The 26,957-nt window shown below is 42.5% G+C and overlaps 1 protein-coding gene across 1 annotated transcript; it reads right to left on the bottom strand.

The window, feature by feature from the left end:
• Positions 1–45: 45 nt before the first annotated feature.
• il17rd (interleukin 17 receptor D) lies at positions 46–26,957 on the bottom strand. Its single transcript, XM_058373827.1, has 13 exons — positions 26,751–26,957; positions 13,762–13,819; positions 13,079–13,204; positions 10,432–10,550; positions 9,412–9,532; positions 9,193–9,237; positions 8,876–9,027; positions 5,776–5,841; positions 5,619–5,673; positions 4,999–5,109; positions 4,306–4,490; positions 2,680–3,637; positions 46–931 (listed from the first exon to the last, which is right to left on the bottom strand). The coding sequence occupies exons 1-13, from the start codon at positions 26,940–26,942 to the stop codon at positions 813–815; spliced, it is 2,307 nt and encodes a 768-aa protein (XP_058229810.1). The 5' UTR covers positions 26,943–26,957; the 3' UTR covers positions 46–812.

Raw genomic sequence — 26,957 nt, 5'->3', positions numbered from 1 at the left:
CAGCACACACACACATTCTCAATAAATCCTCACCAAAGCATTTGTCATAAAAACTTTAGCTTTATTAACACATTTCCTACATTAGAGTACTATAAAACAGTACAAAGTTCATATATAATGTAGAAGTCACTTCTATTACTCTAAAAAATACCTGTACAAAAAAATAAATTTCTGCAAATTGACAACTCTGAAACTTGTCAACGATTTCCTGTTCCCTTTCTCAGCAATTAATGCATTAATAAAAGCTGATTAATGTTCGTCTTGCTCTGAACTTCGAACGGCAGATGAAAGCAATGAGAATATCATGTATGTAATAAAATCTTAGTAAAACTGTTTTTAAAAGAAAATCACAGGAAGACCGATACAAAACGCACCGAAAACATCTATGAACCGATGATAAAAGTTAATATCAAATCAATAAATAAAACTGAAATAGCACTTTTGTTGATGTTTTCCAAGTTCCACATTCATATTAATATGCTCCTAGTGCTGTAACCTCCGTCTGATGACACGGTAAAGAGCAAGTGGTTAATTTGCTGGTTGTGATAAAACCCCAGATTTGTGTACTAGCTACTGTAATGCTTTGCGCTAAGGAAAAAGGCTGGACTCGAGAGTTCACAGCTGCTTTGGTTAGACGGCGGTCCCTTTCACAGAGTACTGTACATTTGCCCAAGACAAAAATCCATCAACGTCTCCGGACGGAAAACCGCGAAGGATTCTTCATGTCTAAATGGGACATGCAAGAAATAAGGCTTGTTGGCATGTGATAGAGAAGGCAAGTAAAGTGGCAATGCGCAGCCAGGAAAAGGCCACTAGGGGGAGGCTGGTGCTATGAGTCCTTCACTTGGCTCCACAATGTGATGAAGCTCTGCCTTGCAGATGGTGGGTGTGGTGCAAAGGAGCGAGCTAACAGTGGGCGGTTCCTCATCACCTGAAAACACAAAAGACAAAGATGAATGCGTTGTAGCTTTTGGTTTTGGTCAGATATTGTGTATACAGCCTATATAAGATCATAACAAATCACTCACTTTGTTTAGATTGTGTTAAACGTGGGGAAAATGAATAAGGCTTGATATCAAGATTCATCTTGTAGCTTAAACAAAACACTAAAAGAGTTCAAATATGATGCTGTTCAAGTAATGACCAAGCACAACATTAACAAAATATACATTCAGTGTTTTCACAAGAGCACTTTTCACTGGGATTCATTAAGGTTTAAGTAACTGACCAGCATTCTCTGGTCAGCAGAAAACTAGCCAGAGTTTTAAAAAAAGGCCTTGAAACAAATCAGCTCACTCAATCAGGCCCAAAACTAGATTAAGGACCTTTAAAAATCCAGTCTGCTCCACAGCGCCCTAAAGATCTGTTCCCATGACCTGAATTTGAAAGGAGTGAGCCTAGAAGAGCACCAGTGCAACTCCTACTATGACTGGGCCGATACTCAAGATATTTTAGCCTACTGACGAGACCTGTACTTTCCTCCCATGTGAGAGGAAAAAGTAATGAGAAAAGGTCGGTGTCATTCCTTCATGTTTGGGATGCTTCATTTAACCAGTCATTTCCATGTGTGCACCAGAATCACCTCTTATTCCTCCTATTCTGAGCCTGGTGAAAATTACCCCAAAACTCAAAATGTTCCTACATTGAGTCAAGATGGTTATGCAGCTCTGCATTTCAGATTGTTAAACTGTTCATTTGCTCATATTTGTTCATTACAAATGAACGAAACAGTAATGCTTTTTAAAGCAGTAAAGACAGCAGTATAAATAATAAGCAGCATTAATTTCTCCCCATTTCCTGACCAATTTGGTCACTCACCCATTTCAAAGCTTTCCCTTATATATAACATACATATTGGGAAATCTTGGGTCCTTGCATTCAGGTGGTTGTTACTTTGACATCTGCCAAAACATTAGTACAGACCAAGTATCCCCCTTCATGACAACAGTAATCCCTAATGGTGTTAGCCTCTTCTCATACAGCACGATAATACACATCGCTACAACGCAAAAACAGTTCAGGAACGGTTTGAGGAACAACTGATAGGATACTGGTAGGATCTGATAGGATACACTGGACAAACAAGTCTGATCCATGGAGGCTCAACCTCGCAACGTACAGGACTTAAAGGATCAGCTGTTAACAAATTGGTGCCTGATATCACAGCACACCTTCAGAGTCCATGCCTGGTTGGGTTAGAGCTATTTTAGGGGCATGACGGGGGACCTACACAATATTAGGAAGGTCTTTGAATGTTAATGTTATGGCTGATGGTGTATTGCTCCCTTGGCTCCTGGAAATGGATTAATGTGGCACTGTTGAGGCTCAAAGCAACTTAAATAATCTTAAAAATGTTTAACATATTAAATACGGTGCTACACAGCACTCAAGTAAAGTTATCTACTTATGCACACAAACTACTAGGAATGCTTGTGTGAGTTTAAACTGCTGGCTATGATTAAATATGACTCACAATGGAAAATTATGATCTGAAACACAGAGCTTTATATTTGGTAGCTTACATGGTGTATCAGGAGCAGCAATAAAAAAAAATAACGATCTATTCGGGAACATGTGTGCAAAGAAGATATTCACATATGCACCTAAATAACAGACTGTTATGTTTTTGATCTGTACCACAAATTCATCTGAAAACATGTGTAAGGAACACTGGTTTACCTAGTCCAGACGAAGATGACACACTTTCTGTCAAGGAGGTCGAGTCTGCCAGGTCTGGTGAAAGTCCCTCCATCAGTGGGATTGACAGCTCTGAAGATGGCACAGAGGAATCGTAGATTCCAGAGTCTCTGGGCATTTCTGGAGGGCTCGCTGAGCCGTCTGTGTGGCACAAAGGCCTCGCTAACGCGCTTGCCTCCTGACTTGATGACGACGACTGTGAAGAACTTTCCCCAATTTCTTCCTGCGCTGAACTGGAGGCCATGCCAGAGAGCAAGAACGTGCCTGGATTTGGCATCGTGGGTGGGATGAGAACGTTCATGGTGGGGCGCTCGCTCTCTAGAGGCCGCTTCAACACCACCTCGTTGAGCACGAGCCCCGAGTCGGGCTTCTCGCGCTTGTGAGGGACGGGAGCAGAAACGGGAGGCATGAGCTGTCGCTCAAACCAGTCGGGTTCGTGGGTGATGTGCTGGTGCATGTTACAGATGGCTACGTAAAGCGAGCGGCCTGCCTTGCTGCGGAAATAGTTGCGCTTGCTGACGGCGGGGACGCCATGCTGACGTGAGTGCAGCCGGGCCAACAGCTCTGGCAGCTGGTCCATCAGCTTAAAGCGGGGTGCCAGAGCCAACGAGGTGGGCACGTCAGTCTCACGCGAGTAGTCAAAATAGATAGCCATGAAGCGCGAGAGATCAGCCGAGCCCTGCTGAGCCTCCCGCAGCTTCTCGCTGATCATTGCAGCAGCTACAACAAAGAGGTCATTGCTGCTCAGGTCTGGTATGGCCACCTCTTTGTTTTTCTCCTTGGATGTAGCCTTGCCTTTACGATGCCTTTTCTCTACAAAGTATTTAAAGCCTTTGGAGCAGATGGTGATGAGGAAGTGAGCCTCATCAATGTGCCGGCTCAACCATGACATCTGGCCTTCCTTACAGATTTCCAAATGTTCCCAAAGATCCAGAGAAACCTAGATGCAAAACCAGGAAACACTTATTAGGGATTGTATTAGCTGGATTTACAATAAAATCTGCAAGAAAACATTTTCTATTTAAACCAGCAATGTCAAATTCCTGGAACTTCATGTTTCTAATTATGTACTTTTCCCATAATAATGTGTCACTGTTACTAATTTAACTTGAGCTTAAACTTTTTAAGCCTTCACTGGATCTTTAATATTTATAGAGACGTAATTTAGCCTCCATCAGCCTACAGTTTGGTCAAATGACAATTTATGGTCTACATTTACTACTGACCACATCCGTGTCCTGTGGCTATTATGATCATAAACCTTATATAGTCCATAATATGTTCGATGGAGTATCAAAAGGTTTATGAAAAATATTTCAATAGACATAAGTAGAAAATGCCCCCCAACCCCCACATTAAATTTTGTCTTTCACAGACAGCAAATAAAATCTGATATAGAAATGATCACGCTTCAGTCTCTTTCAGATCATTAACCAGCAGGTGGCAGTCTACACACATTTCTAGATCACCTTCAACTCCCTGATGTCTCCAAAGTTCATAACCGAGCTTGTGATGCAAAAATTCCACCATGACTGTGGTGACCCCCAGCTGTGTTCCTTGGTAACTGTTAATTAATTAGTTCCGCACAAAGAGCAAACTGGAGCTCACCGAACAGCCGCAGAAATCCTGCAGGAAAAAGGCAAAGCTCTGGACGACGGCGAGATGTTTGTGGCAGTCTTTCGTGGAGTAGCAGATGAAGACTTTGGGCCGAGGCCACGGTCTCTCTGTGCTCAAGGCCGTGGTATGAGAAGACGACTCGGAGCTCTCTTCATCCAGGTGGGAGTAGATGTTCTCTGCAGAGAGAGTCGAGATGAAAGACTTCAGCAGATTCCATTACATTTATTATTACCATATGATGAAATTTCAGACTGAAAACAAGGCCTAGCATGAATGCTGCATGCACGGTAATATATATTTATCTCTCAGGGAACTGCATGGTCAGGTCTACATCACTGAAGCATAACCACTAGGCAGCTATGATCTTATCCGTAGCAGCACAGAAGGCGTTAATTATTTCATGTCATTACTTTCCACTTCGAGATTCCTTGCACGCAAAACAGCATTGCTAGGAGTTTCCTTTTGTCTGTCATGAGCGGCGCAACAGTAGAATGGTGCGACTACAAATGCTTAGATTTCTCAAGCCATTAATCCTCATCTGTGCTGAGAGATTACGAAGCTCAGATTACAGTCTCTGGACAAAAGTGAGCTCTGTAGGTAATAAGATCCTGACTAATGAGAGTGGGGGAGAGAGAGAGAGAGAGAGAGAGACAGAAAGAAAGAGAAAAGGGGGGAAACGCGCACCTTGTTGTTTCTTGCGGCACATGACGGTAAAGAGAGTGGCGAAAGCAGACATAATGACCAGAGGCACGGTGATGGCCATGGCTCGGATGGGTCCAGCCCACGGAGAATGCACTGAAATGGAGCAGACAAAGAGAATGAGGCATAGGCAAGTAATGTACATGTGCATTCAAAACCAAGAACTCCGTTGCCATGACAACACCACAGTCACCATGCTGACAAAAGAAAAGCATTGTTTCTAGCAGTTTGGATATCATCAGCTGATCATCTTTACTATTTCAGCCTGTTAAAAGCTGTAAACAAGAACACTAACCAGCACTGAAACCGGTGATGAATTTAATAATAAAATACTGATAAAAAATTATATATACACTGACTTCCAATCTTAATCCACTCTATTGGGACTAAAGGCTTATTTGTATACACAAGCAATCAGTAATGAACCGCACTGCAGGCCTCACTCAAATACCATTAGTTCCTTTTGGCACCAGTTTTGAGTATGTAATAAAAACCATCCAAAATAGAGTTTTTAGGATTAAGCTGGTGGAAAAAAAAGTTTTAGTATTGCCAAAAGTTCGGGTTCTTCACAAAGTGGAAAATGACCCTTGGGTAAAAGCCCTTACCTTGGCTCACATGATACTGAGTCTGTCTCCTGGTGTTGTTGCTGTCATCACGGAGCTATGGCACAAACAAAAAACGACACTGAGTAAGTCTACTTATCTAAATCGATCGCAATTTGAGGTACGGATCACGTTCTGGTGTAAGGTGAATATACGTTACCTCTATGGCATATGTTCCTGGTGTAACATCTTGCAGGATGCAGGTTGTTTTAGGGCCATTCAGCTCCTGAAATGATAACGCAGGCCATTTAAACTTCAGGCCAGTCTTAATCATGTAAAAAGATGATACATGCATGTAAACGGAAGATGATGCCAGATAATCATGGATGTTTATTCAAGAATTTGCACAGAAAATGAAACGGATCCTCTCTGACCATTTAAAGGATTAAGTGTGTGATGCAGAAGACTGGAATCCCCCCACAATGTCCAAGGTCCACCTCATATTTCAGCCTATTATTGGTGTTACAATGGATGGTATGTTAAAGCAGACATGAGGTATAGCAGTCTAGTCTCCTCTGAAAAAGTGAAAATCGAGTCTGCTTTTTACATTATTCTAAAGGGACATAGTGTGAAGGTAGGAGGCAAAGCTCAAAGAAGGAGGGAACAGAAACTGGAATATCCTCACAAACAAAAACTGACGCATGACACTAAACAAAACGTCAGGAATGCAAAAGCTAGTCACACGACTTGTTAACGCCTGCAGTTTGGGTGAAAAGGCACGGCTATCCCCGAAGAAACAAACCTGCAGCTAAAGATTTGCAGGGGGTTCCTAAATCCCTCTTTAAAATAAATATGCAACAAGGGAGAAAACCCCGGCCAAAAAAATGTCAGCTGAAAGTTAAAGGAAAGTTCGTTTCCAGTTCCCATCGAACTCTTAGTAACAAAGTGGGGCTGGGAAAGCACTCAAGTCTTTTAGTTCTGCTAAGAGTGCACATCTCCCCCAGGGCAGGAGGAGTCGGAATGATCCACTGAGGTGCACGCCTGTTAGCCAACTTGCCCGACACGTCTATATATTATTCCTCCATCTGTGAAGAACATTACATGCTGCTGAACGCATTAATCCAGAATATCTCACTCCTACGTTCTCTCGCCTGCCGCCTCCTCCTCCTCCTGCAGCGGAGGCAAGCGGATGCGTCTGCGATGCGAATCGGACAAAAATCTCAGTCTGACTCTTCGTTATGCCATGAATAAGCGTGCACACCATTGTGTTTGGTGATCGGCTTCAAGATAGCTGGGTGTGCCTTAACGAAAGCTGATATTATTAGTCATTTTGGTGAAACATTCTCAAGAATGGAATTCAGACTGAACACCACACTCAGACTGAGGAGAAAGACTCGACGATAAACGTCACAAATTGATCAGAAGAATAGAAAATCAAGCATGTCACATTATTATATTTTGTTACCAAACCTACACTGTACAAAAATTCCGTTTCTTGTAGTGCTCCATGCTGATCTTTGAGTTTAAAGGTTTTACAGAGAAACACACAACAAAGGTTCCCTTTCCAGACAAGATTATAAACAAAGACATGAATCATTTGAAATCCTTAGGAAGACAATTTTTAAATACAAGTATAAATGGTACATGGAAACTGAAAACTGCAACAACTACTACATTGACCTAAACTACTACAATTACTGCAAAAGCTACAAATACTGCCTGCAACTACTTCAACAAAACAACTACTACTACAACAACTACTGCAACTACTGCAGCTACAACTACTGCAACTACAACAACTACTACAGCTACTGAAACTACAACTACTACAACTACTACAGCTACTGCAACTACAACAACTACTGAAACTACAACAACTACTACAGCTACTGAAACTACAACAACTACTACAGCTACTGCAACTACAACAACTACTACAACTACAACAACTACTACAGCTACTGCAACTACAACAACTACTACAGCTACTGCAACTACAACAACTACTACAGCTACTGCAACTACAACAACTACTACAGCTACTGCAACTACAACAACTACTACAGCTACTGCAACTACAACAACTACTACAGCTACTGCAACTACAACTACTAATACTACTACTGCAGCAACAACTACAACAACTACTACTACAACTACTACTACTATTACAACAACTACTACTACTGCAACTGCAACAACTACTACAACTACTGCAACTACAACAACAACAACAACAGCAGCAGCAGGTACTACTAGTTCAACTACAACAACTACTGCAACTACAACTACTTCTACAACAACTATAACAACAACTACTACAATCACAGCTACTACTGCAACAACAATTATAACAACTACTACTATTACAGCATCTACAATAACACCAACAGCAACAACTACTACTACAACAATTACTACTACTACTACAAGAGAATCAACTACTACAACAAGAGACACCACTACCACAACACTTACTACAACAGCAGCAACAGCTACTACAAGTACAAAGTACTTACAACAAGAATTATTACTACTACTACTACTATAACTACAAGAGAAACAACTACTACTTCAACAACAACAGTGTTCCTTTAGTCATTTTTCATACCCATGCTGGTAGAACTCTTGGGGGGGGGAACAAACCTAGGAGCCTTTTTCAGAGGTTCTTGCGATATGAGCTTTAAATCCTGATTACAGGGAGTCCCTAAATTCAATGAAAACTAACTAAAAAGAAAACTTCCTTCACAGTTTCATCAAAGTGTCAGAAGGCTAGCTAATATAAAGCAGCATGTTGACAAGGGGAAAAAAATGATATATTTCTTTCCTGCATGTTGAGAGATTTGTTTGTGCTTTTATATTCGCATAATTGTTCTCATTCAACAAATACTGCAATAAATACTGAAAATTACTGCAAGATCGGTGACACTACTACATCATCTCTGCTGATAACCAGACTGAATATTTGCAAAACTAAGACATCTGGCCAATCCTGTAGCACACACCCACGCAAACTGTTTTGTTTGCTATAAACTTTGTTTTGTTCCAGCTTCATGAATTCGCACACTAGTTTTATAAACTCATTCAATGCCATCCGGATGACCTAGCAGGATTGTTATGATGTTTTTAGCAGGTGACATTGTGCCACTGAGTACATGTGACCTGTCTTTGTGACTGGGATTATGTGTGTGTGTGTTTTGTTATGACACCACCCAGAACAATCCGGAAATTAAGAATGCGGCGGAAATCCACTGAGCCGACGATAAAGGCAAGAGACACAATGCTTTAGGTTAGTTTAATCCAAGGTGAAGTGCGCTAACCGGTTTGCAGCGTTTGAGCTTGAAGTGGCTCTCCTGTCGAAGCTTGTAATACAGGTAATAGGTGTTGAAGCCGAAGGTGGGAGGAGCGTGATCGAAAACCACGTGTAGGTTGGAGCCGAGCTGGGAGACGTTCAGCATCTTGGGCTTCCAGACTGTCGAATAAGAGGAAGAAAGAGAGAGAGAGAGAGAGAGAGAGAAATAATACATAATGGTATTTTGTACTACAAAGACTGAAAGACATGAATCAACCTGAGGCTTCTGCACAGGTCACGGCGCTCTGCAAACACCTCAGCAGTTCTTGAGCCTTAGATACTCACATGGTTTGCAGACGAGGTTGTCCGGGCCAAGAAGCACTTCGCAACCTGTGAAAACAAAGCAAAAAAATAAAAAATTCATGACTGCCTCCTAAAATTCTTTACTGTCAGAGATCTAACAAGAGCATGGTTCCAAGGGTTGAAGGATTGTCATATATATGGAGCATTATGAGTGAAGACTCCAAAAAAACAACAACAACAACAACAACAACAACAACTCACTGTTGGTGTGCAGGAAGGAAGGAGGGAAGAAGCTGTCGTTCATGAAAGTGGGAAATGGAACTATCCGGACCATGTAGTCCATCTCGAAGGCCAAACCCATGAATGGCTGCGAGCTCAGCTTCTATCGAATAATTCCGACAGACATCCATTATAGCCAACTAGCTCACTCACCACAAATATCCAGATGAATCATTTTCCCATTTTAAAAGGAAAACTCCACTTGGAATAGGAGATACAATGGGATAAGTAATAATCTTTAGACCACGTTACTGCTGAATTCCCGATTCTGATTGGTGATTAAATTTCTATTATAGTCAAAACAGGCACATGAACATTATTAAGTATTAACATTAATGGAACATGTATAAACAGAAAGTTTCATGCCATTACAAAAAAGACTTCAGGATCTTCCTCTTTCTGATTTCTAAGTCTTATTATCTTCAATAAAGAGATGTATTGCTACTAAAAAACTGTTTTTATTTAGAAACAACAAAACTAGATTCATATCACCATATTCAGATCATAATATTTGTAGTAATCCCTAATTCAGTCATTACAGCACATTCATATTCTAAAATCTTCTAGATTGTCTATTTATTTTTCCTCATACAGCTACATCCATTTATTTTACAGCTTATTCCCTTTCATTACATATTATTTTAGTTTTAAATGCCATTTTTTTAATTACTCGTACTGTGTAGGAATGTGTTGACAAAGAATATTTGAATAATCCGATTTGTGGACATTCCACAACAATTGATTGTAACTCTAAATAGATAAAAAGTACTGTTCATGTTACATGTTATAAAATAGCTGTAGTATAAGAGGAATAAACCATCAGGCTGTTATTGGAAAATAAATCAACTTCAGGTTGGCTTCATGCTGAGTCACACCACATGGTTGATTATTTCCCTATAACATCCTGACCGCTCGTTGTTCCTTGCTTAGTTACACAAAGGCGTTAAGGTAATGGTCAGGATTTGATGATATGGATTACGAACACCTCTCATTTTCACTTACAACATTCTTGAAGGAGAAATTGAGCTGCCGCGGGTCCTTCAGTATCATGTGCTGGCACTGTTTCCCCTCCGGATTCTTGTCCTCCAGATAAACTCGAAATCCTTTTACATGCTCGATACCTGCATGGATAAACACAACAGTCACCTGAAATACCGGTCATTTCAAACCTGGTTCAGAAACCGTTCACTGGATTGTGTGCTATATTTACTGAAACAGACATGGCGCTTAGATCGTGTTCGTTTATTTCTTAGTCACAAAAATAATCTCAAGTAACAGATTTCCGTGCAGAATACATGTCTGTGTGGCCTGTTGGTCATTCACAACAATAAGAAGACACTGATAGGTGTAGGAAGGCAAAGACCTTTGTTTGAAAAGAATAATATTTTATACCCAAATTTTAAGCAGTGAAGGTGCATGCTAAAGAATTATTCATTATTAGTTACCCTGTGATGTTCGGTCATTGAGGGAAAATGGAAAACAACGAGTTCAGCAATTTTGTGCAAGATAAAACCGTTACACAGGAGGAACTGAAATTGAAAGCTAAACAATACTTTTACAAAAATACTCTGTGCGTGTTTGTATGTGATCCTTCAGATCGTGTCACTGATTGCAAGTCGAGCGTAGAATCTGCATCAGACAATCGTTCAAAAGTATGAATCGTAATCACGGGCCTCGATGACGAGCATCGGCCAGTAATTAGACGCGACAAGTCTTCCCGCTAATCTAAACTGTACCCTGGCTAAACCCTGGAAAAAAAAAAGTGGGTGGTGGGGGTCAGAGCATGAAATCTGCAAGTCCTTTTATACACCTCTTCTTTTCTTCTTTTATTAGCACCCCTGGAGAGGGAGAGGAGGCCTTTAACACGCACAGAGGACAAATGTGCGTGCCAAGGGAGCATTCTCATGCCCTTCAACGTGTGCCAGCCTTCCTCCCTTTTAATTACATTTCTGCCTTATCAGTTGCAGGGGGAAGAGAAGAGAGAGGGTTGGGGGGGGGGCAAGTGGAGGGGCGAGAGGGGCAGCAGCCTGCACACATTCCATGTGGTTCCGATTACCTCGGTAGGGAGCGGAGCTGAAAGAGCCTGCTCTTCAAGGCGGCGTGTAACTCCACACCTCCACCGGCTCACAGATACCTCTATCGCTGTGCCTCAAAAAGCCACCGGAGGTGAATGACAAAAACAAACAAAAAAAAAGTCGTCTGACCGGTTGGGACTTTTACTCTGCTGAATTTCTTCTTCTTTGCCAGAAGCTTCATCAGAGTCATACAAAGCTCATCCAACAACAACAAAAATCTGAGGATACTCTTCTTCTTTTTTTTTTTTTAACAATTTGTTATCTTTATGTTCCTTAACTATATACTTGCACCATATCGACTCCTGAATCAGTCCTGGGATTAGCCTGAAGCAAACAACAGGGCACATTGTGCTAGCGCTCAGGGAAAGGGTTCACATTACCAAGTTCAATAGTGCCTCGACAGACGGAAGCCAGGGACACCCCAGAGCTCCCTCCCCTCATCCTCCGAAAACACACAAGCATTCCTCCAAAAAAATCACAGTGTTCCTATGTGCAGATCTCTTCTCCTGCTTGGCCAGATTTGTGTGACTGTCAGGCCTGAAGCTTGGAGGGGGGAGCAAAACCTGTGCCTTTGATCAGGACAGGACTAGCAGTCTCTTTGAAGAGACGAGGCCTCATTTTCAGAGTGGCTCTCCTGTCCGGTCTCCTATTTCTCCATCGCTGCCAGTCAGTCAGTCAGTCAGTCAGAGAGACAGGTGAGAGAAATGACCCCCCGAAAGCAGTCAGGCACGTCGGACACACACTTCAAAATGCACTTGCTTTGTTATGGGTTTAGGAAGCGGAGTGGGTCTCAGCATCATCCGGAACCTTTAAGTATTTGTGAGGACCTTTAACCAACACTATGCTTTAAAGTAGGCTGATGTAAAATCTGTCGCACAGGTATAAAATTCTAGTGTATACCACAGTAACCAAGATTTCATTACTACTATGAATGTGACTAAATTCTAAATAAAGTCTGTTTCTTGAACAAACTTGCAATTCTTACATATTCGCCTATTATGTACAAAGGCGACAATCTGATTGCTGAGTCACATTCAGGTAATGTGAGAATGGGGGGGGGGTCACAGCATATATGAATCAGTCATCAGATTTATTTTTAGCAAAACAAAAAGGTTATTCTGTTTTCTAAAAAAAAGTCCATTAATGACAAAGAAAAATAAGGAAATTCGAAACAAATTTTTTCTCCAACTGTTCATACCCAATTTGACCACCCCACCCCAACACACACACACTTCTTCGCTTTTTCCTGTTTCCTAAAGGTACAAACTTGTACACATAACTGTACATGACGTTTCTACCAGTGTATCACAAGTGCTCACAAGTGACAGCAATACATGTTCATGTAAATTTTACTCTAAGTGATATAACCAAAACCTGGTCATAAATGTGCAGAAGATGACGGATATGTCATAATATAATCATGTGGAAGTCTTTGTAACTGTAAGTCCTTGTCTCTAGCAGTTCATCTTAATCCAGTCATGGTTACACACGTGCACAGAGATTGTAATACGATTCTAATCAGAATTACTTGTGTGTAATTTGCATGTAAAAGCACTGTTAAAAAGGGGGCTTACCGAGGGGACTTGGCATCCAGTGGACGACCACGGCAGCCTGGTTATCACAGGACAAATGAGTGAAGCTGATATTATTCACTTCGTGGATGGCGTGTTTCCCCCACGGGTTCCAGTTCAGAGAGCAGTCTAGAGAGGAAAAACAAGACAAGAAAATTGGGCTCTTTTTTTTTCCCTGAAAGAGCATTGGTAAAATTCTTTGGCAAGCTCTTGGACGCAGCCATGCAAGCCAACACAACCCTCCCCCCAAACCCCCCCAATGCCAGCCCCCCCCACCTGTGTCCACCCGCCAAACCTCTTCCTTTTTCAAACCCCTATGTTTTTTAGGACTGTGCTATCGCGGCTGCAGATCAGCAGGTAGAGGAAGAGAGAGAGAGAGGAGCAGTCATTTGTTTCGCTCACACCCCATGGCTCCCTGTCTGAGTCGCTGCCATTGTGATGCTAATGAGGGTCGGCTTTTAGGCCGTGACCGTTCCTGTCCACGGTCGCGGACAATGGGGGCTGAGTGAGAAGCGGGATTAGCTACAGGCAAGAAATGTGACTTTTTGGCACATTCGGTAGTTCGAGAACCAAAGTTAGAGCTGGGGGAAGGGATCAGATGAATACCTCAAGCAGGGCACAGGAAATTGTTCAGATATTTCCCCCAATCACTGAAGCATCTCTATATTTCATAAGTGGTGACTTACTGTCATTTCGATAGGTGACAAGCTTGCGTCCGCTTTCGTCTGAACTGGACTGGATTCCCTGGAGAGAGAGACAGAGACAGAGAGAGAGACACAGAGAAGCAGGTATGACATTAGGAAATAGCTCGCTTTCACTCCCAAGTATGTGACATGTAAACTAAACTGAGGGCACGGAACACATTCCTTCAAGACTCAACAAAAACCTCAAGCAGTTTAAGTGGTGACAGCAACACTAAAGTATCCTACAATTACGAGGCTTCTGGCTTGCAACAAACTGAATGCTGAACGCTCTCGGTGCCAACTCTGAAAAACAAGCCTCGAGTTGTGAGAAGAGCTGCACAAGACAGGCATACTCTCACGAACCCATGTTCGGCCCTTGCTCCGGTTCTGGGTACAGATTCAGGTGCTGAGAAGTGCGCTTTAACTTTGGGCGAGGCGATAAGGACTGGCCCGGGATCAGTATTTTAAAGGCGTATTATCATTCAAGTCAAAACAAACGAGCTTGCGTGACAGGAGCTAAAAACACGAGACAAGAGGAAGCTATAGGCTGCGTGTCAGATCGAGACTGATGGTAAAAGGAAAAGAAAAAATAAACATGCTTTCGCAGACGCACAGGGCAACAATGACAGAGGCTTCTTGATGAAATAAGACACTCAAGCGGTGTACGCCTCTGAATTTTAGTGTGGTCTAGTTTGAAAGATCTTATCGTCTTTATCTGCCTGCCTGATTAGAGGAAATTGTCCTACATGACAGGAAGGAATATACTTATCCTCCTAGAGAGAGTATTCATCTGACAGAGCTTGGGAAACTGATCTGTTCAGTTACACCTGAAGTCTGGAATAAAGGAAAGCATTCAGTCTTATCATTGCACTACTGGCTATAAAGAGAAATAAGCTCATCTAAAATGGATCACATGCACGTTTCTACTTAATTGCACTCATTTATTTCTCAGCACAAATTCTCCAACGGGGCCAGATGTTTCAAATGTGTGCCTTCTCACTGCACCGTAAACCTGTTTGGACCCCCATCCCATCCCCTTTCCCTTGTCTGGATCTTCAATTCCCTCGGCCGTCATCTCGTCTCTCCCAGTCTCTTAAATCAAGCCTGTTTTTTCTCCTGTGGACCCTGCGGGAAACCCTTCCATCACACGTTAAAGACGCAAAATCAACAACATGGCTGCCAGTTTTGGTTTGATCAGTGGACCCACAGCATCAAGGTTGCGACTGGTTATAAATTTACTTCACTGCTGTTGCGGCAAACGTCAAGCTCTTTAGGGAAATATTCAGAAGCAAAACAGATTTCAAGTAATAATTTGGTTAACATTATGAAATAATCCTACACTTTTAAGACTCCAGAAGAGAAGAGAAAGCTCAGTTCTTCCCTGTCACTAGCGATGAACCAGTTACACTTTTCCCCCTGATACAATATCAGTGCTCTAAATACTAGTCGATACTTGATACTGATTCACTACCAATGCCATCAGTGCAACCAGACTTGCTCTCTGCAAGCTTAAGGGCAAGTCAGGTCCTGTACTTGTGCACAAGATGAGTTGTTAGTCAACATAATATGCACTCACAGCATAAAGTACTGTCTTGTCTGTTTTGTCTGGAAATGTCGTTGAATCTGATTTGATGCCAATCCAGAAAACAGTCTAATACGGTTTTAAATCTTTGTGTCTTTACCTCGAGGAATGAACGTCACTCGTACATTCAGATTTTGAATGAAATTGAAAGTCGTATCATCTGCTTTATTTGCTTGCAGGTTTTTGCAAGATCAGCATTGCAAATACAAACATAGCAATAAAAAAAAATCACCACCATATTGCCGCTGCGCGCATCTGGTCCACATGTTCGTTACGACATTAGCATTGGCATCAGGACAACAAATTAAAACAATGTGCATTCAAATTGTGTTCGAAAGGCCTAGAGGATGTTTTAGTAACTATTACTTAACGGTGCATTTGCTTACTTCCGAAAGATAACGCGATGAACTCCACACCCAGATTCATTCCTTTCCCTAGGCTTAGATCCTGACCAGATGGCAGCTAAGCTCAAGTACTCAGATAACGATGTTATTACTGAGACCACCACGATTGACGTCGAAGAAGCTCTGGCCGCAGTTTGACATGGTAGATGCTCATTTCTATCTGTCACACTGGACTAAAAAGTCATGTTCATAGTGGAAACTGTCCCAGAGAACAAGGACTAATTGGCCAAAGCTGCTTGCACCTCCAGGTCATGAAAACATTTACAGCCATGGTGAAGATGGGAACAGCGCTCTAATTCCTCATTTAGGATCCAAAACGAAGGGAAACAGTGCGCCCTTGGGGTGCTATAATAGTCCCAGGGTTTATTCCATACCATGAACACAGCGGGGTCCTGTGGGTCACATCGGACAGGCAGCTGCCACGGACGCCTAAGCACACCTGCAGCCAATCAGAGGGCCCAAGGCTGTTACCACAGCCTCACACCTCGGCAGGAAGGGGTGGCAAAACACCTCCTAACAAGCCTGTCACACTCCCTCCCAACACCCTTCAACGATTCCTCCCATTTATGGCCTTCCACAACAAGAAACAACCCCCTCCAACACCACCATCACCACCACCACCACCCGACTTTCCTTCCCTTTGTTCCTTCAGACAGAGCTGGTCCTGCTGGGAGGAGAGCCGGGCCTGAAGACCTTTGACGGCCCTGCTGATATCCTCGCCCTCGGCACTCCTAATAGCCCTAGAAGTCATTTGGCGTCCTAAAACTTCAAATGGACAGTTTGGAGCTTGAGGAAGAAGGAAGGGGGGAATGAAGAAGGGGGGGTTTCAGGGCTATAACTTGGGTCCATAAACTTGCAGCATCCCATGTGGCAAACGACTAGAAATATTGGCCGTGAGGTAAAAACAGGAGGTCAGTCACCGGTCAAACAAGAGCCCTAACACTTTATAGGGGCTTATTAACAGACTGCGAAAGAAAGGCAACATTGTTTGGAAATACTCAGCCTTTTGCTTAATGACCTGCTTCATTAGAAGCCATGTGAAAACACAAGAACATGCGATTGACATTAGCAACGCTACTTCATGAGTAATTCTGGAGTCACTGATTTAAGCTAGTACCCCTGAAAGAAAAACATCCAAAACACAATCCGTGAAGTTTTGACACGCCACCGAAACATCAGTAGAAAGCAGTTTACTTCTTAGGCCACACAAGTGACTCAGATTTTTAAAGGCAAGAGTATCATTAACACACAATTTAGATGGGAGCGCTAATGTAAGATTAGCAGGTTGGGGTATTTTTGGTGGCTGGAGGACGATTACGTGGCCATACCCGGTGCCCACGTTGTGCAGACTCATGAGACACGGACATGTCTGAACAGCCACCAGGAGCAGGTGAGGATGATAGATGAGCGCTTCCTGTACACGGCACCAAAGCTTCTTTCAACCAGGTGTTCCCTCTCCGAGTTTGAATAATAACAGTAATTATAACTTTCGAGAAGACAAGCTTCAGAGAACAGCGGCCGTCAATCTCGTCTAGGTTTCATTCTTCTTACTGCTTGGTCACACACCCTTTCAAGTTCTAGCTACAAAAGACAGATGCAGATTTACTTCCTACCTCAGAGCCATCTCAATTCAAACAAACATATCAAGCAAACACCGATAGTTTACTCGGGTCCTCGTCTCATTGTTCTACAAAGGGGACTGGCTTGCAAGGGCCTGTTTCCTACCCCAACCTACAACTACCCCTTCTCTCCCAATAACCCCCCCCCCCCCAACCGTACTTGTCTTTTGGCATTCGAGCTCACACGTGAAGTTAATTTAACAACAACACAGCCAGCTCTTTTACAAGTGGAGATGGTTCTCTTTAAATTCCCCATTAGCAGCAAGCCATATGGAGACAACTCCAAACACACAGCTTTTTTTCTTTTTACAAAAAGGAAGTATTTGTTTGATCCTCCGGCTCCCAAGCCTTTCCACACCCCCATGACTTCTTCAACCTTCTTCTAAAAAGAAAAAAGAGAGAAAGAGAGAGAGAGGGGGGGGTTAATGTGGCTAAAAAGCCCCCCCTTACTTTTTCAGGAAAGAAACACGTACATGAGCATCTCACATTTACGGAATAAAAGACAGGCCTCACAGGGATACTCTGGCGACACTGATTAATTAGGGTAATGCTAGTCTTAAAAGGTAGTGGTGGTAAAAAAAATTGGGGAGGGGGGACGGACCAGGGGAAGTTACTAATCTTGTAGCCCTGGGGAAAACGAGGGCTTGCTTAATTAGAAGGCAACATTTGTTGGACTTATGTGTAAAGTTCAAACCTAACCCCACCTTCCGACTCCCCCATGCTCTCTTTAAAGCATCCTGGCTTTCTGGTGGGTTGGTACCTGTTAAAACGAAAAAGGAGTGGATCAGCTCCATATGCATGACAGATGATGCACTGGCTTACCATGCATAAATGGATTGGGAAAAACAAACAAACATGTCTGCCATTATGCCAGATACCAGAGACACACACACTGGGCATTAGTTATTGATCAAGGATATGAAAGGAATTATTCATAAATCATTCTAAGGGGCTTTGCATCGTACAAGACCTGCTGAGAACAAATTACATATAAGAAAGCTGCCATTTAATATATATAAATTATGCTAATGAGTTTGTTTCTCAAAATTGCACACACGAATTTAGAAGAAATTCTGTAAAATTCTGCCATTTCATATGAACAACTTGAAAGAAAAACATTCAAAAAGAAATCCAGAAGTGAATATAAACAAGACTAGGTATTCAATTAGAACAAAAAAAAAAACTGTGTGTCTGCGGTAGCTAATATAAGGAGACTCTCTTTACGGTGTTTTTTCTTATTTGTAGATTTGGAGATCTGGAGATTTGTAGGTGTCGCATATGCAAAATTAGCTATGCTGCGAACGCGATCTGTAATTCACAGACAGTTAGCGTTTATCAGCATACGTAGGTGTATAAAGAAAGTATAACCTTTGGTACATTTAAAACACATAATTTTACTTATTACCTGATATCTAAATCCCACCAAATATAAAAACCCATGCGCCATTCCACATCATACCCCTGTGAATTTTTTCAACCCCTCTAAACAACAAGAACTAAGATGAAAGCAGGGAAACTAGCTTGTGTCTCGCAAGTCATTAATCCAACCTACGAGTGCAGCAGGAAGCTCCTGCGGCCTAGAAAGAGGTTAAAAGGTGGAGGCTGGAGCTATCCATCAGCTGCTTTGTGGTGTATGCTTTTATAATATTCCTCTTCAGATCCTCCTGATCGGATGATGTTAAGCTGCTCCCGCTGGGCTTGTTCCTCTGCTCTAAGAAAACAAACACCACCACAAAGCCTCTTATCACTGTTTGTCTAACAAATTGGCTGAATTTCGAGAGCGAGGATGGAGCGAAAGTTCAGATTTGATGGATTTAAGCAAGAATAATAAACAGACTTAACAGATGTAGCACAGCTCCTCATGATATTATTTTATTATTTTTCAGGATCGAAACGCGTGTTGATTCAGCAGAGAATAAGACGAAGCTCTGAGTCGATAACAAAGAGCAAAAGGGGGTGTGGCTTGGCGTCTGTGATGTTGAGCTTCCTGTGAGAAACTCCTAAACAGCTTCACCATCTGCCTAAGTGAGAATTCCCCTTTTCCAGCACCCATTACAAAGTATACCTTCAAAGTACTCCCACTTGTCTGAGCCTACAGAGGATTTCTGAAGGAATAGTGGGGTTGGGGAGGGGGGCATTAGTCATACAGATGTGATCTCTGAGAGGAAAAAAAAAATGAACAGTGATGACCGATTCATTAGCATTTAAAACTTAATTCAACACCATTTGCCTGTGCTGGACAATCAGCATTTCTTTTCTCACAGTATCCCTTCACCATGACCCCCAATCACTGACAAATGATGTGAGAATATCTCGAAACCCAAAACTGACAGCACAAATCGACTCCCACGCTTTCTTTCAGAGATAACCGTCCGCGAAGTTTCCGCTAGCCACCCACGCTCACGGTCCGAGTGGGACGGATACGAGCACCTTTATACATGTGGCTCGACAGATTTGACCACAACTGTGCTCTGACCAGCTCGACATGCTGTTCTCATTATCCCCGACATGTGCATCTCATTTGACGTTCCCCGAAAAAAAAGAAGTCATTTTCTGGGACAATCGCCTTTGTGTCTTCTATCTGAGCCTCGCTAATGCTAATTAATCAGCGCTATTTCATGTTTCCTCTGTGCGAGGTCATGCTATCAAATCAGGACTGCTGGCACGCTTGACTGAGCGGGATTTGTTTTGTGTGCCTGAAGGGGACTTGGGAGAATTACATGACTAATAGAGGAACAGGATGTCAAGGAAGAGGTTCGAGAGAAGAAGAAGAAGAAGAAGAAGAAGAAAAAAGGAAAAGTGCCTCTTCAGCATCATAAAAGTTTATTTTGAGATTATGAATGAATAGGACGTCTGAGGAAGATCTGCCAAAGTAAATACTCTAATCCAATAGAGGGAGGAACAAATCTGAGTGTCACACAAAACCCCTATTGTTTCATTAAAAAGCTGTTTAATACATCTGCTCCGCTTGGGCTGTCGTTTATTACATGCAAATTCTTGCATTCGAGCATCACACTACCATGCAATTTGCTGAGCTGCATTTCCTGCGCATGCCACATGGCTGCAGGTGATCATATGGCACCAATGAGGCAAGTATCAGTTGCCCAGATCTCTGCAATTATACTCGACTCAGGACGAGTATTTAACTCGATGTCAATTGCAAACATCCTGATACGCGAAGGAGATTTCAAACACGGGGGGGGGGGGGGTGTCGAGGAAATGGTGATGGTTTCAAGAACCCCGCCGCCATGTTGATGAAAAGGAGCAGTGTTGACGTTGGCCGCTGGTGTGTATCGGTGATGAGGTTCAAACAGTAGTCTTAAATTAGAGCTAATCACATTCAAGATCTGAATCAAGTTAGAAGAACTTGATTAAAGTCATGTTAAATATTCAGTGAACTTACATAGCACAGAAGGGGGGGACTTTCGTTAAAATAAAGCATGTTTTACATTTTATTAATTAAGTTAAGGTGCGATATTACTCGTGGTTTTTATATCCGACATAACAGATTTGACGTGACGCTAGAGCGCCTCACAAAAGGAAAAGAAATCCAAAAAAAAAGTCATTTGTGAACTCCTTGGCACATTTTTTTAAAAAGCAAAAAGCTCTTGGAAAAGACAGGATGAGAGGTCAAAGGGGTTACGGCTGATGAGGGGCTTTGCGTGGCAGTCGATCAATGCTGCAGGGTAGTCTGGCTTGAAGTTCCCTTGCTCTGTTTTGCTTAATGCCTTTCCTGTTTTACTCCAATCAGCATTTGTCGCAGCCAGGCCTCTTTCGAAATGCAACCATATGCTATGACATTAGTGCTTAAGAACTCACTGGCGCATTCTCATGCACAGTCTAGGTGTTTTGAGAAACACACACACACACACACAAGCTCAAAAGGGCACGCCGAGTTCGTTTCATCAGGGAACGAATAACCCAAGTAGTGAAGAATGCTTTAAGAGGACTCCAGAGGAACATTGATGAGCATGTGAATGTCAAAACTTATGTCTTTAACAGGCAGGGAAGTTCCTCGACGGGGAAACGAACGGACCTGATTGCTTTTCCAGCTCTGTCCGTTCCGGATAGACGTCGCCCCATGGCAGTGATACATGACCAAGTCCTAACCTGAGGGATTGTAGGGAAAAACTTCTGTCACACCAAACATCCTCCAGATCCCTGCTTACTTAATTCTGCCCTCTGAACCCTGGGAACCATCCTGAATGGATTTAGGAGGCTCTCAGGGATGACCTCACCGTTGTGCCGGACAAGTGTGAAGGCTGATCTCCAGTGCTACTGTGCTTTACGACACAAGTTTCTAAACTCTGGAGAACGCTCCTGCTCTAAAAACACCTTATTCGATCAATCACCTAATTCATCAGAGCAAGAAAACAGCTAACACGTGCAGGATGAGCGTACCTGTGCTTTAAAAGATGTTACATGTTTAGAATTATTTACCTACGTATTCAAAAGGTCAAAATCTTAACAAGGTTGGAGTGAGTTTGAATTTAATCCCAGCCTTTGTTGTCCTTTTCTTGTTTGCCTCCCTTTATCTGCATAATCGCATCCCGCTTTCTGTGTTGACTGAAATGAACCTCATGAGAAGTGTAAACACGGCGCTGCTCCGAACAGGCCCGGACTTGTCCGCAGCAAAAGGAAGGACATGACAGGAACTGAACCTCAAAGCTTCCTCAAAGGCTTTCATTGGGATTTCACTGAACCTGGATTAATTGTTCCTAGCAAAAGAGAGAGAAAAAAAAAAACTTTTGAATGGAGGCTTATTATGAATGGAAACTGATGTGGATTCACCAGACTGAGCAGGATGGAGAGACACTGTGATTCAGAGGTAGCCAGACCTGCCTGATGACATTACAGAACAATAAATGTCTTCATAGGGAGGATAAGGGCTTGTGGGATTTGGAGTCTTGTATTTCATGCTATGGGAACGCACTACTGCCCAGGGCTTTCCAGAACTCCTCGACCGTGAAAAACATAGACCTGCCCTACTTCTCTAATGGAAAACACAGGGCAAGCGAATGCAGTCGCACAACTGCAAAATGAGATATTAAAAGCACACGTATCATGAATCTGCAGGAGGACCGAATCAGACCAGGGGCATGGCCTTAGCCTCGGTGAAGGCAGATACGGGTTTAGCTTTAACGTTTGGGAAGAAAAAAGTCTGAATATGTGGGGTAAGACACACAAGCTCTTAATAGCAAGTCCAAGGCCCAAAGATGGGATAAATTACCAAAGTGGTCAGAGAACTGCATTCCCCCCCCCTTCCTTCTCGCACAGAGGCATTATGGTCCTGTCTAGCCTGCAGCCGAATCCTGAGCTTTGAAGCGTACCGTTGTACTTCATCCTCCGAAGCAGACGCTCGCAATCTCAAATCATTGCCTGAAACCTAGGCAGGAAGTTCTTCCGCATCAGATCCCTGATTAGGCCAGAGGAAAGAACAGCTAATTGATTGTAATGACTTCAATCCGCGCGCCAAAGGAAAAGCTTTGGAAGAGTAAAACCAGTCCGTATCGGCTTACAATCCCGAGGGGGTTGCCCTTTCCTGCAGATCTCTGACGGCAAGGAGCGCCGAATCTGGGTATAAGATCGCTTTACAAACATCTTGCTTGCTTCAAGAGGATTACGCTAATTTAATTAGACATTTCGTTCACCCGCTTTAATAAATGACCACTGGGAGCACATGGCTTTCAAAGGGAAACAAAGTCATCAATAATTCATTTTGTTAATACTGACCACTTTGGGGGGAAAAAACAAAAACAATAATAAAAAACAGAAATCTTAACTTTTGCTTGACTTATAATCTTGTATCCCGAGAAACGTTCCAACCTGTTTGAGTAACAATAAAAAATTATACGCAACAAACCCCTAAAGAACCCTTAAAAACACCTTAACAGTCAATAGTGCTTTCCAGACATGATTTTAGCCCCCCTGAGAGCCAACATTTTCTTCTCAGGCAATCAGGAACACTAAATTCCTGCTACAGGTGGTTTTGGGAGCTGGGAGAGTATAAGAAATGTGCACCATGTGAGGGGCTGGAGAACTTAAAACAATAACAATATTGCTCTCAAGATTATGACAAACCTCTGACCAACTATCGACACCCCAGAGGTGAGTGGAGTGGCTAGACTTTTAATTCACTTTCGACATACCTCCGATTACAGGCTACATCACTCCATTCACGTAGAACAGCAGGATACTTGGCTTGTCAAAGCACAGCGCTACAGCTGAAAGCCCCAGGACCCCCACATTTAAAAAAAAAAAAAGCCTTGTTGCGCACTGGGCTGATTCAGGACTAGCCAACCAGGGATTTTCCCACCGCAGCACAAGGCATGGCCTCCAAGGTTACGAGTTGCTTGGATGGTTTTCAATGCTGGCCAAAAGATGGTGCAGAATTAAACTTAACCCTCCATGCACACACACCCCCTACACCCAAACACACACTCTCCACCATCCACACCCCTGTGCGCTAGGAACCGCTCCTCCTGCTCCACCATTCATCAGTCAGATGGTAGGAGAACAAGAGAAGAAAAAACATGCAGGTTCTTTTGAGATAGGAGTGAGAAGAAGAAAAAAAAAAAGGAAGAAGGTGTCCCACAGGTGCACTCATGCCAGAGCTTGCTGAGGATTCAAAGGCCTGTAGTAATAAAAGGCTGTGTGTGTGTCTAAGGACAATACAAAACATTTCCCTTTGTGCCGTCTTTGTTGCACTGACACGGAATGTCGATTTGTGACTCCAAGCCTAGAAACCTTATATATTATTAACATTAAGAACTACCAGTCTGGCGACTTCTGATTGTATATCATTTGTACTGTGCTTTGCTTTCTATAAGCCGTTAATCTTTATTCGGACATATTTCACTAAAACAAAAAGGATCTCTGCAGAAGACACCCTGAAAAAAATAAATGAGTAATGCTGGACAAATTCAAAGTTGATGCACGGCGGTAATGAGTTAATGAAAGCCAGAGCTGACTTCTTCATCCGGAAAAGAAAAAAAAAAATGTAAAAAAAAAAAAAAAAAAAAAAAAAAAAAAAAAAATCAACTTTTCTGTTCTATAACAAGCGCAAAGAGCAAGAAAGGTCAGAGTGGTACGTTTGATTAGCAGCAGGATCTGTCATCGCTATACGTAGCTTTCCTCTTGAGAGCATGAGCACATGCTGTGCGGACTGGAGAGCTTGCGGAATACGATCCGGCGCAAAATTGTATCTGATTCGATGCCAAAAAATTCCAAATTAACTAAGTAACTACAAAGAAATACATGGGATAATACAGTAATCCTAGGCTGGAACTCTTGTGTTCTGAGAGCAAGCCTGGACCGAAGCTCCTGTGAACATACAGCAAGGAGGCTGAAATCAGAATAGGGGCTGTTATCATTACGATCGTTACTTCGGTGTTTAAAGTGGTGTTGACTTTTATGTGGTTGTAAGCACAGGGGGGTTACAGTGATCCCCCCCCCCACCTCCCCATCTCACGCTCCACAGACTTACAGCTCATGTCTCCATGAGTGCAAATCGGCGGGATTTGCCATTTCTACGACCCAAAAACGACTTGGAAATCTGCGCAATATCCAGGCTGATGTTTTGTCGTGTTTGGCTGACATCACTGTCGCATGCTGAACCCATAACTTAACCAGATGGAGGAAAATAGATTTTTTTTTTTCCCCCCGCAACTGATTATGCAGCTGTTAATATCTGCACAGTGATGAATTCTGACTTCATTCGTTTAGCAGAGAAATCATTCTCAGGAAAGGAAAAGGAAGGGAAAGGAAAGTTTAGCTCATTCAAGACTTTTAAAGTAAAAAAACAAAACAAAAAAACCCAAAAATATCTCCGTCTCTAGGAGTCTGAGTGAGGAACCAAAAGGAAGGATGCTATTGAAAGCCCTGGAAGTTCCGGAGGTTAGGCACTTTCATCCAAAGCCAGCCAGCCCCCGCTGGGGTTCGACATGAAGCCTTCAACCCCTCTCAGCAGGAGGACGAGCATGGCCCGGAATGAGCGCAAGCCAATTTAAATATCCACCTTTCTTTTCTTTCTTGCTGAGCTGCAAGTTGAGGCTGATCATTCCCCTCTGAATGGCAGGGCGATATTACATTAAACAATAACCTTTTCATTTTAAAACAAATATTTAGCTATCGAATCAAAGCCCTTGTTTCATAGAACCTACAAAAAGCCACGAGCAAATACCGAATACGCCGACGTCTTCTTGCTAAATGAGAATGATCAGTTTGTCCCTGTTCAAAACACCACATCATTAGTAAAAACCCAAGCAGTCGAAGGATTTGATGCAGCCCAACACTTTGCCCGACAGCCAGCTAACCGAGTTTGTGGAAAGCTGTGCTTTCGGCAACTCGACGACCTTTGAAGTGGCCGTGGAAGGAGACGGCCTGTGGTTCGAAGGAGGAAATGCCCAAGTGTGTTAATAGAGCAAATAGTCCCCTTGACTTCCTATGGGAAATGGCTTCAAAGCAGCCATAGTGGTCGGAAGACAATGCACACAAGAGTGGGCACTAAAAGTCAATAGCACTTCCGATAGGTATTTACGGGCCAGTGAATCTTTAAGTAAACTGCCAGGCACGAAAAGCAAACAAACTGAGGAAGGGCAAGAGGACATCGGTTGTTAAAAGGGTTGTGGAATTTCCAGAATGCATGAATGTCTTGCGACTATTTATAGTGCTGTATTGGCTAGTTATTATTATTATTATTATTATTATTATTATTATTATTATTATTATTTCTTTACTTAAAATCAGTCAACTTTCCACATTTAACTCACAGGATCCATCCGAAACTCACTAACACTATTAGGACATGACCATAAAAAAAAATAAATAAAAAAATCAGCTTGGCACAATTCAAGTGTGGAAATTAGCCAGATGGCTCAGTCTGAGAACAAAAGACGAGGTCCTGATTGACCTGCTTTCCACATGTAAACACCGCAAATCAACACATCCGGTTCAATATCGCCGATATAAATCATGTGATCGGTTTATTGGCACACCTTTCCACTTCATTCCTTTCATTCACAAGTCACCAGATGTTACTGTAAACATGTCCTTGAATTCTATTATGTATTCAGTATGGATATTTGTATGGATCAGCATATTTTGTACACTCTAACAATATTATAAAACGAGTAATTGAGACTATTAGGTGAATCTTTATACTTTAAAGTAAACGTAGAGTCGCATCAGAGGAGGACTGCCAGCTTATTAAACATTGTGGTAAACAATTCAATTAAAAAAAAAAAAAGTAAACAAAAACAATCCAAGTAGTTTAAAACATGCTATTAAAGTCGACAAAAACCTGCCGTGTCTTCAAAACAAATGCACGCACGACGCGTTTTTGTTCTCTCATATCCTTTCGGAAGTGAAGTATAAACATCTTCTCACCTTGTATCCGCATTTCTCCGCGTTTCCTTTCCTCGCACCGTTGGCCGCGGTTGCGGTGTGGTGCAAAAGTAAAACCAGGGACAGCGTGCTTAAGCGCTGGAGCAGTGTGCGTCGCAGAGCCATGTCCCAGGCTCGTCCATGAAGTCCTGCTGAAGTGCGAATGAACGCTGGCTCCGAGTGGAAACTCTTCATATCCCCACAAAGAGA

The sequence above is a fragment of the Hemibagrus wyckioides genome, linkage group LG21 (genome assembly GCF_019097595.1).
Source record: "Hemibagrus wyckioides isolate EC202008001 linkage group LG21, SWU_Hwy_1.0, whole genome shotgun sequence".
Taxonomy (NCBI): Eukaryota; Metazoa; Chordata; class Actinopteri; order Siluriformes; family Bagridae; genus Hemibagrus; species Hemibagrus wyckioides.
The sequence above is the reverse complement of the archived record's forward strand: the minus strand, read 5'-3'. Positions and strand labels throughout refer to the sequence as shown.

Excerpts from the sequence above, each read along its gene's own strand:
- il17rd (XM_058373827.1), bottom strand. The coding sequence starts at position 26,942 with ATGAAGAGTTTCCACTCGGAGCCAGCGTTCATTCGCACTTCAGCAGGA. Across the intron at positions 10,551-13,078 it reads CTGGATGCCAAGTCCCCTCG|GTATCGAGCATGTAAAAGGA; the intron begins GTAAGCCCCCTT and ends TTATCCATGCAG. Across the intron at positions 5,674-5,775 it reads CAGGAACATATGCCATAGAG|CTCCGTGATGACAGCAACAA; the intron begins GTAACGTATATT and ends TTTGTGCCATAG.